Source organism: Colobus angolensis, unplaced genomic scaffold, assembly GCF_000951035.1.
Source record: "Colobus angolensis palliatus isolate OR3802 unplaced genomic scaffold, Cang.pa_1.0 Scaffold569, whole genome shotgun sequence".
Taxonomy (NCBI): Eukaryota; Metazoa; Chordata; class Mammalia; order Primates; family Cercopithecidae; genus Colobus; species Colobus angolensis.
This window is the reverse complement of record NW_012119254.1, coordinates 972456-986000: the sequence shown is the minus strand read 5'-3', so window position 1 is coordinate 986000 and position 13545 is coordinate 972456. Positions and strand designations below refer to the sequence as shown.

General features: G+C 36.8%; 1 protein-coding gene across 2 annotated transcripts in view; it reads left to right on the top strand.

Annotated features, from left to right (window-relative positions):
- Positions 1–13545, top strand: part of DBF4 (DBF4 zinc finger) — a 33054-nt gene that overhangs the window by 17025 nt on the left and 2484 nt on the right. The window contains exons 7-11 of one of the 2 annotated variants that reach the window (XM_011961763.1): positions 4214–4250; positions 5038–5080; positions 7902–8030; positions 8453–8567; positions 12045–12169. In XM_011961763.1, the coding sequence (XP_011817153.1) occupies positions 4214–4250; positions 5038–5080; positions 7902–8030; positions 8453–8567; positions 12045–12169 (449 nt within the window). Of the gene's footprint in view, positions 1–4213; positions 4251–5034; positions 5081–7901; positions 8031–8452; positions 8568–12044; positions 12170–13545 lie in introns of both variants that reach the window. The other variant, XM_011961762.1, reaches the window with a different exon arrangement.

Sequence of the window (13545 nt, the reverse complement as noted above, 5' to 3'; positions counted from 1 at the left end):
TCGGCCTCCCAAAGTGCTGGGATTACAGGCTTGAGCCACCGCGCCTGGCGGCTCCCAGTAAAATTGAATGAAAGGTACAGAGATGTTTTACATACCCCTTGCCCTAACATCCCACACCAGAGTGGTACATTTGTTGTAATCAATGAACTTAACATTGACACATCATTATCATCCACAGTTCATAGTTCACATTTTGGCTTACTCTTGGTGTTGTACATTCTATGAGTTTTGACAAGTGTGATTATGAGTTGTATCCATCATTATAGTATCATACAGAATGTTTCCACTGCCCAAAAAATCTTCCATGTTTATTCCCCCATTCCCTTAAACCCCAGATAACTACTGATGCTTTTACATTCACCATGGTTTTGCCTTTTTCACAGTGTCATGTAATTGGAATCATACAGTGTGTTTCCTTTTTTGATTGGCTTCTTTCACTTGGCAATATTCAATTAAGATTCCTCCATGTCTTTTCATGGCTTGACAACTTTTTTAAATCTGAGTAATATTTCATTTTCTGTATGCACCACAGTTTATCCATTTACCTACTAAAGGACGTCTTAGTTGCTTCCAAGTTCTGGCAGTTTTGCATAAAGCTAATATAGATAACCATGTGCAGGTTTTTTTGTGGACATGTCAACTCATTTGGGTAAATAACCAAAGAGTATGATTGCTGCTTCATATGGTAAGACCAAGTTTAGTTTTGTTATAATGTGCCAAACTGTCTTCCAAAGTTGTTGTACCATTTTGCGTTTCCACCAGCAATGAATGAGAGTTCCTGTTGCTGATAGGTTGGATTTTCATCTTTATTCAATTAAAAATATTTTTAAATTTCTCTTGTGATTTACTCATTGTCCTGTGGGATTACTTGGAATTTTATTTGTTTCCAAATAGGAATTTTTCAGCTATCTTTCTGTTACTGATTTCTATTTTAATTCTGTTATGGCTATATAACGTGCTTTTTATTATTCGTTTTAAAAAATTTATCAGAGAATATAGTCTATCTTGGTAAAGAAGAACTTGAAGAAGATGTATATTCTGCTGTGGTTGGGTAGAGTATTGTTTACATGTCAGTTAGATCAACTTGAGTGATAACGTTGCTCATGTCTTCTGTATCCAGGATACAGAAATGTTGCTCAGGCCTTGTTCTGTCCACTACTGAGAAAGAGGGATATTGAAATTACCAAGTAAAATTGTGGATTTGTCTAGTTTTCCTTTTAGTTCTAGTACAGTTTTGAGTCATTTTGAAGCCTGTTGTTGGATATGTACACATTTAATATTCTTATGTCTTCCTGGTGAATTGACCCTTGTATCCTCTATAATGCTCTCTCTTTTGTCTTTGTTAATTCTTGTTCTGAAGTCTGCTCTCTGATATAGGCCATTCTGGCTTTATTTTTGTTAGTATTTACATAGTACTTTTTGTAGTCTTTTGCATATTTAAAATGGACTTCTTGCAGATGTTATCTTTTTCATCAAATTTGGCAATCTGTCTTTTAATTGGTAGTTTAAGTGATTTATACTTAATGTAATTATTGATAATGGATTTAGGTCTGCCAACTTACTGTTAGTTTTCTGTTGATGCCCTTTGTATTTTATTCCACTGTTTCCCCCTTTCCTGCCTTCTTTCAGATTGATCTGCCAGCTTTTTAACTCTCTTCATTTTTGTTGTTTTATTTTAGTGCTTCTATATAGGATTTATGATATACATGCATAACCTTTCGCAGTCTATCTTGAATTAACATTTACCTTCTTCAAGTAAGATGTAGAAGCCTTAAAATATTCAAGCCATTTTACCTTCCCCACCAACCTTTATGTCCTAATGTGTATTACATCTTCTTATAATGAAAATGTCACCAGACAATGTTAAACTTTTTGCTTGAAAAAGTCATATTTTAGGGTTGGGCCTGGTGGCTCACACCTGTAATCCCAGCACTTTGGGAGGGCAAGGTGGGTGGATCACTTTAGCTCAGAAGTTCGAGACTAGCCTGGGCAACATGGCATAACCCCATCTCTACAAAAAATATGTATAAAAATTAGCCATGGTGGCATGCACCTGTAGTCCCACCTGCTTAGGAGGCTGAGGTGGCATGATGGCCTGAGCCCGAGAGGCGGAGGTTGCAGTGATGCGAGAACACGCCACTGCTTGCGACAGAGCAAGACCCTGTCTCTGGGGAAAAAAAAGAAAAAGAAAGTTGCATTTTAAAGAAAGTAACAGGAGAAAAATAGTCCTATTAACCCAGATGTTAACCTTTCCATTACTCTTCCTTCCTGAAATTACCGGTTTTCTTCGGATATATCCCTTTAGCCTGAAGAACTTACTTTAGCATGTTTTAGAGCAAATCTGATGGCACAAGGAATTCTCTTAGATATCCTTCATGTGATCATGTCTTTACTGGAAAAAGAATAATGAATTGAAAGCTCTTTATCTCAGCACCTTACTCCGATCCTAAAACTGTCTTCTGGTCTCCATGGATTCTGATGAGAAATCTGTGGTCATTCAAATTAGTGTTCACTTATACGTACTGTATCATTTTTCTCTGACTGCTTTTAAGACTTTTTTCTTTATCTTTGGTGTCAGAAGTTCGATTGTGCCTACACTTGGTTCACTGAGCTTATTGATTATGTAAATTTATGTTTGGAAAGTTTTCAGCTATTTGTTAATTTTTTTTCTTCACCAGTCTCTCCCCTCTTTTTCCACCATTCCAGTTGACAATAAAGTTAGACATCTTGATGTTATTCCATCGGTCCCTGTGGCTCTGTTCCTTTTTTCTTAGTCTTTTTTGTTTCCTCTTTTCTTACAATTGGAGATTTCTATTAATTTGTCTTGAAGTTCACTAATACTTAATTGTGTCATCTATGTTCTGCTATTGAGCCTATCCAGTGAATTTTGTATCTCACTCAGATAGTATATTTTTCAGTCCTATTATTTCTGTTTGGTTCTTATTTGTAGTTTTTCTGCTGAGAACTTGTCTCTTTCCATTCATCTTAAGTGTGTTTACCTTTACTTTTAAAGTCTTTTTCTGATAATTACAGTATCAGGAACATATTGGGGTTGGCATCTGATTGTCCTTTTCTCTCAAAATTTGATAATGTTTTTTTCTGGTTGTTTACATGTCGAATTTAAGTTTTGACTATATACTGGACATTCTAAATGTTGTGTAGGCTCTATATCTATTCTAATAGTCTGGAGAATGCTGATTTTGTTTCTGCCATTGTTTTAGCAGATAGTTATCCCTGTTTTGTTCAGACTGTTCTGTCTTGATTATTATGGGTGGGGTGGATCTAATTAATCTCAGTTTCAGTTTTCAAAGCCTTTGGTATGCTGTGTTGGGTCTCTCCTTAGCATGTGCAACTTGGAGGTAAGCCCTGCAACTTGCATGGATTTATACAGGGAATTAGAGGTCGCTTTCTCTAACTTGCTCTTTTCATGGATCAATCTCTAGCTCACAGTGGCCTCTTTCCCAGGTCTTCCAGTCAGAAAGTGAGGGTTTCTCAGTGTTAGCTTAAGCTTGTTCTACCTTTACAATCTCAGCTTCCTAATTGGGACCCACCCTCAGGGTAGAACTGTGGGAGAAAAGAAAATAATATAGGAATTCTCTTGGTATTTTTGGACCACTTGAACCTTATTCCTGGTTTTTCCAGCCAGAAAGATAGGAGTTTTAGCTGCTGGCTCTGCCACTGCTGCTAACTCCATGACTGAAGGTTCCAGTTTTGACTTCCTTCCACAATCTGCGTGCTTATTTTACTTTTCATTCTTCAGGTGGTTGCTTATTCAGAGTTGTCCAGAATTTCTAGTTGTAATCAGTAGAGTTGATTATCCATCTTAGACATATTGAATCTTTGCCTAAATTGACAGACTAATAAATGTTGACTAATTTCTTTATTCACTTTAACACAAATATTTTACTGAATAAGGGCATAAAAATAACATGACTTTTTAAAAAGAAAATTTCATTAACTACCTTTTCATTATTGGTTGATTTCTTTTTATGAAGTCAAAATCAGTTATAGCTAGAATGCAAGGTACTTACTGAGTGCATTGTAAAATAGATTTAAAAACAATAGTTTTATTTAACAAAGAATAATCCTTCTTCAATATAGTACTTTTTGGCATTTTTTTTTTTTAATCTTGAAGATATTGAGGAATTGCAGTTGCTGTTTTAACTGTACTTTTAAAGCCAATCTTTTCACTATGTGTATATATATTTTTTAGGGGAAAAGAGTTGGTACTGGTGCACAAAAAACAAGAAGTAAGTATTTTGATATCTTTAAGTGTATTTGGTTTGCATTTGAAAAATCATAAAAGATCTTCTAAAATCATGTAAGCCACCCTCTAAATAACTTATTCACGGCTTTCTTGGTCTTTATAGAACATAGATCCTTGTTGAAGTTTGGTGAAGCCTGTGGACTGCATTCTCAGAATAATGTTTTTTTAAAACGTTACTTTTAAAAATCACTAGACTACCAAGAAAATGAATTACATTAAAATGTAGTTACCAAAATAGTTTTTAATTATGAGATAGTGATAACTTGCTTTTTATTATACAGTACAGGTTCTAGCAGTGAATCTAATTGCTGTCATTTTGAATTGATAAGCGTAAACAATGCTATGAGATATCTACTCAAGCAATTCATAACTGATGAAAGTCTGTGCTGTTTCCATTAGCTTCAAAGTTGCAGGTACTGCGAATACTGTGATGCTACATTTATAATTGGAGGAAATGCTAAATTTCAGTTTGAGGTTGGTGAAAACAATAGTGTAGTTTTTCTCTTGTTCTAATTTATGACCCTCCTGAATCCTGTTCATTTGAGGGTTCCATTCAGTTTAAGAATCTCAGAATATAGAGAGAGCTTCTGTTATTTTTGGAAATGAGGTGGTAATGGAAGTACCTCATCTGAGGCTTAAAACTTTAAAGTGAATACATAGTTTTTTGTTTGGAGGGTTTTATTTTGTTTTGCCACAGTAGTTTTATTTAAAAAAAAAAAAAAATTCCTGGATTTGCAAGTATCTAATATGTTTTGTATGTTCTCAAGCAGGAAGACTCAAAAAGCCTTTCGTAAAGGTGGAAGATATGAGCCAGTAAGTATCTAAGTCCAATCTGTATGATTTAAGTGCAGTACTAAAGGGGAAAATCACCTAAATAATTAGGCTAGCTCGATTAGTACTGTTAAGTTCCTTTGTGTTTGATTTATATTATGCTAACGTGCATGCGGCACAAGTTAATGAAAGTAGCATTAATTCATTTATGCTCAAGGACTAAATTTAGTTTCAGTATGTTGTAGATATCCCTGAAATAGCTGGTTTAGAAAAATCATGACACCATTTTTTAGTATTTAAATTATTCTCTGGCTAAATGCAGTACCAAATGATTTAGAACTCCTGAAAGATTACGCCTACATTTGCCAAAAAAAAATTATTAGATGCTGTTTAGAAATAGAAAATCTAAGTATAACATCTAACATGGTTGATTTCCAAAACTCACTCTGAAGTACTGTAGGGTAGTCTTTTTGTTGTTGTTGTTTGTTTTGATTTTTTGAGATGGAGTCTTGCTCTGTCACCTAGGCTAGAGTGCAGTGGCACAATCTCGGCTCACTGTAACATTCACCCCACCCCCAGTTCAAGCAGTTCTCCTGCCTCAGCCTCCCAAGTAGCTGGGATTGTAGGTGTATGCCACCATGCCCAGCTGCTTTTTATATTTTTAGTAGAGATGGGGTTTAACCATTTTGGCCAGGCTAGTCTCTAACTCTTGACCTCAAGTGATCCTCCTGCCTCAGCCTCCCGAAGTGCGGGGATTACAGGCGTGAGCCACTGTGCCCAGCCATGTGGGATAATCTTAATGAAGACCTCAGATATAAATAGGCCTGCCATGAGAGAATTAGATTTCTTTCTTTTTTCTTTCCACTTACTAATTTAGACATGTGTGGTTAATTCTCTTGGGTATTCACACTGAGGTGACAAAAGTGTATTGAAAACTGCTTTTTGTGAATGTGTTCCTGTGAAGAAAAAAGTACAATTCAAAAGGAGGCCTAGAAAAGACACTAGTATACGAAAGGATAGCCCATGTTCATGAATTGGAAGACATAATATTGTTAAGATGTTAATACCACCCAAAGTGATCTACAGATTCAGTGCAATACCTATCAAAATTTCAATGATGGTTTTTGCAGAAATAGTAAAAATGTATCCTAGAATTCATACGGGATTGTAACAGATACAGGATACCTGAGACAGTCATTAAAAAGAACAACAAAGGCTGGGCATGGTGGCTTACGCCTGTAATCCTAGCACTTTGGGAGGCCGAGGCGGGCAGATTGAGACCATCCTGGCTAGTACGGTGAAACCCCGTCTCTACTAAAAATACAAAAAATTAGCCGGGCGTGGTGACAGGCGCCTGTAGTCCCACCTACTCAGGAGGCCGAGGCAAGAGAATGGCATGAACCCTGGAGGCAGAGCTTGCAGTGAGCCAAGATCCTCCAGCCTGGGGGCAGAGTGAGACTCCGTCTCAAAACAAACAAACAAACAAAAAAAACTGAAAGAACAACAAAATAAGAGGTCTCTCACTTCCTGATTTCAAAACTTACTGTAGTGCTACAGAAATCAGAACAATTTGGTATTAGAATAAAGACATATAAACCAATGGAATAGAATAGAAAGCCTAGAAATAAACCATCACACATACGGCCAAATGATTTTCAACAAGGGTATGAAGATCATTTAATGCAGAAAGGACAACATTTTTAACAGCATTGAGAAAACTAGATATACACATGCAAAAGAATGGCATTAGGCTCCTACCTTACATCATGTTCAAAAGTTAACTCAAAATGGACCAAAGACCTAAAATGGTAAAACTCTTGGAGAGAACATAGGGGAAAAGCTTCATGATCTTGGATTTGCAGTGCTTTGCTGAATATGACACCGAAAACACAGATAACAAAAGATAAAATAATTAAATTGGACCGTATCAAAAATACAAATTTCTGTGCCTAAAGGGATATAACAGTCCAAAGAATGGAAGAAGATACTGCAAGTCATATATCTATTTTTTTTTTCAGCTTTCTCAGGTTGAACAAGTCATATATCTAATAAGAGTGTTAATATCCGGAATATATAAAGAATTACAACTCAACAACAAAACAACCCAGTTTTAAAAATAGGCAAAGCGCTGAATATAGACATTTTTCCAGAGATGATACACAAATAGCCAATAAGCATATGAAAAGATGCTCAGCATTACTAATCATTAGGAAATGCAAATCTAAACCACAGTGAGATACCAGTTTACATTATTTAGGATGGCTACTATTCAAAACTCCACAGCAGCCAAAAAAAGTAATCCAAGTCCATCAGCAAATTAATGGATAAATAATATGTGAGATGTGTGTAGAAACACTCAATGGAATATTATTCAGCCTTAAAAAGGATTGAAATTCTGATACATGCAACATCAATAAACCTTTTAAGACATGCTAAGTGAAGTAAGATGAAAAATACTGCATGGTTCCACTCATGAAGCACCTACATAAGTCAAATTGATAACAAGAAGTAGAATGGTAGTTGTCAGGGGATATGGAGAAAGGGTATTTGGGAAGTTACTGTTTGATGGGTGCAGAGTTTCAGTTTTTGCAAGATGAAAATATATCATTTTACAAAAGATGGATGGTAGCAGTGATGGTACCACAGCAATTGTGATTACTTAATGCAACTGAATTGTACCACAATTTTTAAAATGTGTAAGTGTTAAAAATATTAGGCCTGAAATTGATTTTTTGAAGGGAAGCCTAAATAATTTGTTTATTTCAGATTCCAGCTGAATTATATGACTTTGAAATACAAAACTTTAAAACTTTTTTTCTTTAATCATAAAGAAGCTCATGTATTTGTCTGTCTATTCTTTTAGACTTTATAGGCCGTTTTATCTTCAGCTGACCAATATGCCTTTTATAAATTATTCTGTTCAGAAGCCCTGCAGTCCATTTGATGTAGACAAGCCATCTAGTATGCAAAAGCAAACTCAGGTTAAACTAAGGTTGGTTTGAATTTTTACTTTTAAGAAGGAATATTCAGAATTTCATCTCACCTTTTCTTTGTAAAGATTTGAAATAGTTTGGTTTATGCCATAATGGTTGTTTGTGTTTGTAATTACTATTCTGATTACTTTTCCCTCTGTATAAGTCTGAATCTGTTTAGATGGAGGTGGGGAGGGTCTTAAAATATTTGTAAATGAAACTGTGTAGTTTATCTTGAATGATCTGAAATATTCTCCAGATTATTCATTAAATCTTTAGTTTGCTTCTCAATATAGTATAAAGAAATATGATTAAAAGTACTTGCTGATATAAGTCTCTGCAAATTACGCAGATTCTTTGTGTGATAGTTTAGGACAATAAAGTTTAAAAGTTATTCCTTAGGTTCAGCAGTTAATTCTTTACCATGTATTTCTGTCATCAGAATCCAAACGGATGGTGATAAGTATGGTGGAACCTCAATTCAACTCCAGTTGAAAGAGAAGAAGAAAAAAGGATATTGCGAATGTTGCTTGCAGAAGTATGAAGATCTAGAAACTGTAAATGAGATTTTATATTTTGGGGGCTTGTTTCAAAAACTCTAATACTTCTGTTTTAAATTTTAGCTTGTTATTCTGATGGAGATATTTTACATTTTAATAACTCAAGGGAGGAAATGAGTATTGAAAATGAATTTTATTTATTCAACAAATACTGCGCATCTACTACATACTGATCACTGCTCTGGGCAAACAGCATTGAACAAAACAGACTTAATTTTTTACCCTTGTGAAGATTATATTCTGTAGGGTGGGGGTGGGGTAGGGGTAGAGATAGGTAACCACAGGATAAAAGAGTAATAAAAATGTATACAGAAAATATTAGATCAGTGCTATGAAGAAACAGAAGATAGGAATGGAGATGTTGCTATTTAGCCTAGACAAGGAACACCTAACTGATAAGGTGACATTTGAGTACAGACCTGAGAGAAGTGAAGTAATAAGACCTGGATATTGAGATAAGCAAGTGCAAGAGTCCCAATTTAAAATGATTGATGGGACCAAGGAATAGATATTGGTAGTCCAGACTAAGTGGTAGTAGAAGTGCTGAAACGTGGTCAGATTGTGGGTTTGTTTTAAAGGTGGGACCAAGAGGATTTGCCAATGGATTGGATGTTGCAAGTAAGGGAAAATGGTAGTCAAGGGTTACTATAGTATTTTGAACCTTAGCAATTGAAAAGTGGGCTTATTATTTATAATGGGAAGAGAAGAGTTTAAAGAAGTAAAGACCATTGAGGTAGCAGAAAGAAATGGAAGAGTTGGAAAAGGTAGGGTATATAGGATGAAAATGGGGGAACTATTATAGTTTGCAAACTGATGAAAAGAGCAAGAGCTGTGGATTCAGGCTGCCAGGTTTGAATCCTGGCTCCCTGGCTGTGTGACCTTGGACAGTGTTTGGCACACAGTAATTGCTTATTGTCAGCTGTTATTTGAATTATTTTTTATGTAGTAGATAGGTTTGTTTTGGTGTTTGGTTTGGTTTTGGTAGAAGATGGTGGGAAAGTTAAGGGGAAAGAATAATATTTGAACATATCTGTCTTCAGACTCTGAATTGAAGTTTATTTTATAAACCAAAATATATTAGTGTTTTGTGTCAGTTTTTTTTTGTTTTTATGTATTAAATGAGAAAACTATGGTTAGTCTAAAATTGCTTTTAATCAGAAGCTGAAGTATCTCAGAATTATTTCCCCTTCCTGAAAATCATTTTGAAAATTAAAATTACAGATTGGTTCTGAAGTTTTACTTTGCTGGTGTAGCAACAAAATACTCTAGAATGGATGCTTAATTTGGTGCTCAGAAAATGTCGAGGCTAAAAAATGAAAAAAGTTGTTCAATGGTTGCCACAAAGAAGGAGAATTAGTGAACGCAGATGTTGAGATTAGAGGTTGGGATTGAAATTTAAGGTCATGTTTTTACAGTTTTCATTTGTATGTTTCTTAGTTGCTAAGAGTAAAGAAATATTTTTTGAATGTTAGGTTTCATAATGATTCAATTCCACTTGTATCAAGGAATTCAATTAACAAATATTTTTGAGTACTGGAGAAAAAGCAACAGATAAGGTGGACATCCCTACCCTTATGCACCTTATGGTCTGGCAGAGTAGATACAAAATATATATATTTCCAAGTGTGATGAGTTTCACAAAAGTATGAAGAGCAATGGGAATAAATAATGAGGTTATTTAACCTAGAATTAGGGTCTCAAAAGGCCCAACTGAACACAAGTGACTTTTAAATTAAGACTTTAAGGATGAATAAGAAGAACTTAATGGAAATTAGAGGGGAACTAAATAAAAGTTGGAAATTTTTCCTTCCCAGAACATTAGTAGACTGAATCTGAGCTTACAGATACGATGTTTCCTTTTAAATTTTAATAATTGCTTGTTTTTATTACTGGGCGTATATAATTTGTAAATGGTAAAGTTTGCAAGTAAGGAAGGAATACATGTATATTCCAGGATGCATTGTGGCTTTTTGTGACCAATGGAGAATTTAGTTTTTGGAAATGTAATCAAATCATCAAAATGTAAAATTGCATGAAACTAGGGAAACAGAAATTAGGTTCTTTCATGGTCATCTAGAGGCAAGCTTCTAAGTACAATTCCCTTCCTGATCAGCTGACAGACAAATAATAGTTAGGCTGGAGATTCCATCTATTCACAAGGAACTTTGTTTGCTGTGAATTTTATCTCACTATGCTGTGAACTTGTTTACTTTTGGTTTTGACCACTCTTTTTGTTTTGTTTTTTGGTTTTTGTTTGAGATGGAGTCTTGCTCTGTCACGCAGGCTGGAGTGCAGTGATGCAATCTCAGTTCACTGTAACCTCCACCTCCCGGGTTCCAGAGATTCTCCTGCCTCAGCCTCTCTGGTAGTTGGGACTACAAGCATGCGCCACCATGCCTGGCTAATTTTTGTATTTTTAGTAGAGACGGGATTTCACCTTGTTGGCCAGGCTAGTCTTGAACTCCAGACCTCAGGTGATCCACCATCCTTGGCTTCCCAAAGTGCTAGGACTTATAGGCGTGAGGCACTGCGCCTGGTGGTTTTGACTACTCTTAAGAATGAGAGTAATTTCTGTATATTCTGTTACAAGCACTGGGTAATTGAGATCATTTGTTGTTCATTCTCAAATGTGTTCTTCAATTATGAATCTTGGCTTTTTTAGTACTTCACAGCATTTAATGTGGTTCATGTGTTTAATCTACTTTCTGGATTCTTTTATGTTAACTTACATTTCATTCATTTATTACTCTGTAAGCCCTGCCTTACTTGGTAATAATTGCCTGAAGACAAAGTAATAGAGGGAAACGTGTTTTCTAAAATGTTACTGTTGTATTTCTCTGTCTATATCTTATTTTTTGTCTTTTCTTTTTTTTTGCAACAGAGTCTTGCTCTGTTGCCCAGGCTTGAGTACAGTGGTGCCATCTCAGCTCACTGCAACCTCCACCTCCTGGGTTCAAATGATTCTCCTGCCTCAGCCTCCCAAGTAGCTGGGACTACAGGCATGTGCCACCACGCCCAGCTGTTTTTTTGTATTTTTAGTAGAGACAGGGTTTCACCATATTGGCCAAGCTGGTTTCAAACTCCTGACCTCAGGTGACCCGCCCACCTCGGCCTCCCAAAGTGCTGGGATTACAGGCATGAGCCACTGCGCCCAACCTGTGTCTTCGTTTTCTGACATAGCTCATTCTTTTCAGTTCCGTTGTAACTACAAATTAGTATTTGTCTTTTCTCACTGAAGACTAAAAACCAAAGTAGTTTTACTGGCTTCTCAAAAGTGACTTTTGTTTTGTTTTGTTTTATTTTATTTTATTTTATTTTAAACGTCTTTTGAAGTCTAGTAAAGGGTATTATCTTTGGAGTAGCTATTGGAAACCTAATTTTAGGGGCATGAGAATGTTAGAAAACCTTAATTTAAAAGGCATCTCTTGGTTTTAAAATACAATTTTTTGATATATGTTTTTAATTTTGTTTTAGCACCTTCTAAGTGAGCAACACAGAAACTTTGCACAGAGTAACCAGTATCAAGTTGTTGATGATATTGTATCTAAGTTAGTTTTTGACTTTGTGGAATATGAAAAGGACACACCTAAAAAGAAAAGGTAATTAGTTTTATCAACCTAAGTTTTAAATTCTAGAAGGCCGGGGGTGGTGGCTTAGGCCTGTAATCCCAGCACTTTGGGAGGCTGAGGCAGGTGGATCACCTGAGGTCAGGAGTTTGAGACCAGCCTGGCCAACATGGTGAAACCCTGTCTCTACTAAAAAAATTACAAAAATTAGCCAGGTGTGGTGGTGTGTGCCTGTAATCCCAGCTACTCGGGAGGCTGAGGCGGGAGAATGGCGTGAACCCGGGAGGCGGAGCTTGCAGTGAGCCGAGATCGCGCCACTGCACTCCAGCCTGGGTGACACAGCAAGACTCTGTCTCAAAAAAAAAAAAAAAAAAAAAAAAAAGGCCGGGCGCGGTGGCTCAAGCCTGTAATCCCAGCACTTTGGGAGGCCGAGGCGGGCGGATCACGAGGTCAGGAGATCGAGACCATCCTGGCTAACGTAGTGAAACCCCGTCTCTACTAAAACTACAAAAAAAATTAGCCGAGCGTGGTGGCGGGCGCCTGTAGTCCCAGCTACTCGGAGGCTGAGGCGGGAGAATGGCATGAACCCGGGAGGCGGAGCTTGCAGTGAGCCGAGATCGCGCCACTGCACTCCAGCCTGGGTGACACAGCAAGACTCTGTCTCAAAAAAAAAAAAAAAAAAAAAAAAAAGGCCGGGCGCGGTGGCTCAAGCCTGTAATCCCAGCACTTTGGGAGGCCGAGGCGGGCGGATCACGAGGTCAGGAGATCGAGACCATCCTGGCTAACGTAGTGAAACCCCGTCTCTACTAAAACTACAAAAAAAATTAGCCGAGCGTGGTGGCGGGCGCCTGTAGTCCCAGCTACTCGGAGGCTGAGGCGGGAGAATGGCATGAACCCGGGAGGCGGAGCTTGCAGTGAGCCGAGATCGCGCCACTGCACTCCAGCCTGGGTGACACAGCAAGACTCTGTCTCAAAAAAAAAAAAAAAAATCTTTGCCTAAACCTTATGATGAGTATATTTACTAAAGGTACTGACAGGACTTTTAAGTGTGAATACAGTACTGCTCAATGTACACTAACTGCACATAGACAAAAATTGTCCTGATTAGATTATTTCCATAAACTTAAAAAGAAATGTTTTCATATGGATATACCCCAGAGGTGGTGATAACTCATTAAGTTAGTCTTTATTCTTAGACTAACCTTATTTAAGGCATAAAGAAGATTAGAAATGTGATACCAAGATACATCTTCTGAAAATTAACTAAAAAGTTTTTTTGCTTCAGGTGGAACAGTTCTTAAATCCCATATTTCTGTGACATTCAGAATGGTTTCATGACTGACTGAATGTGGATTTGAAGAGGAGGCATATTTCCAAATATTAAAACTATGTGGGCTACTGTGGCTGGG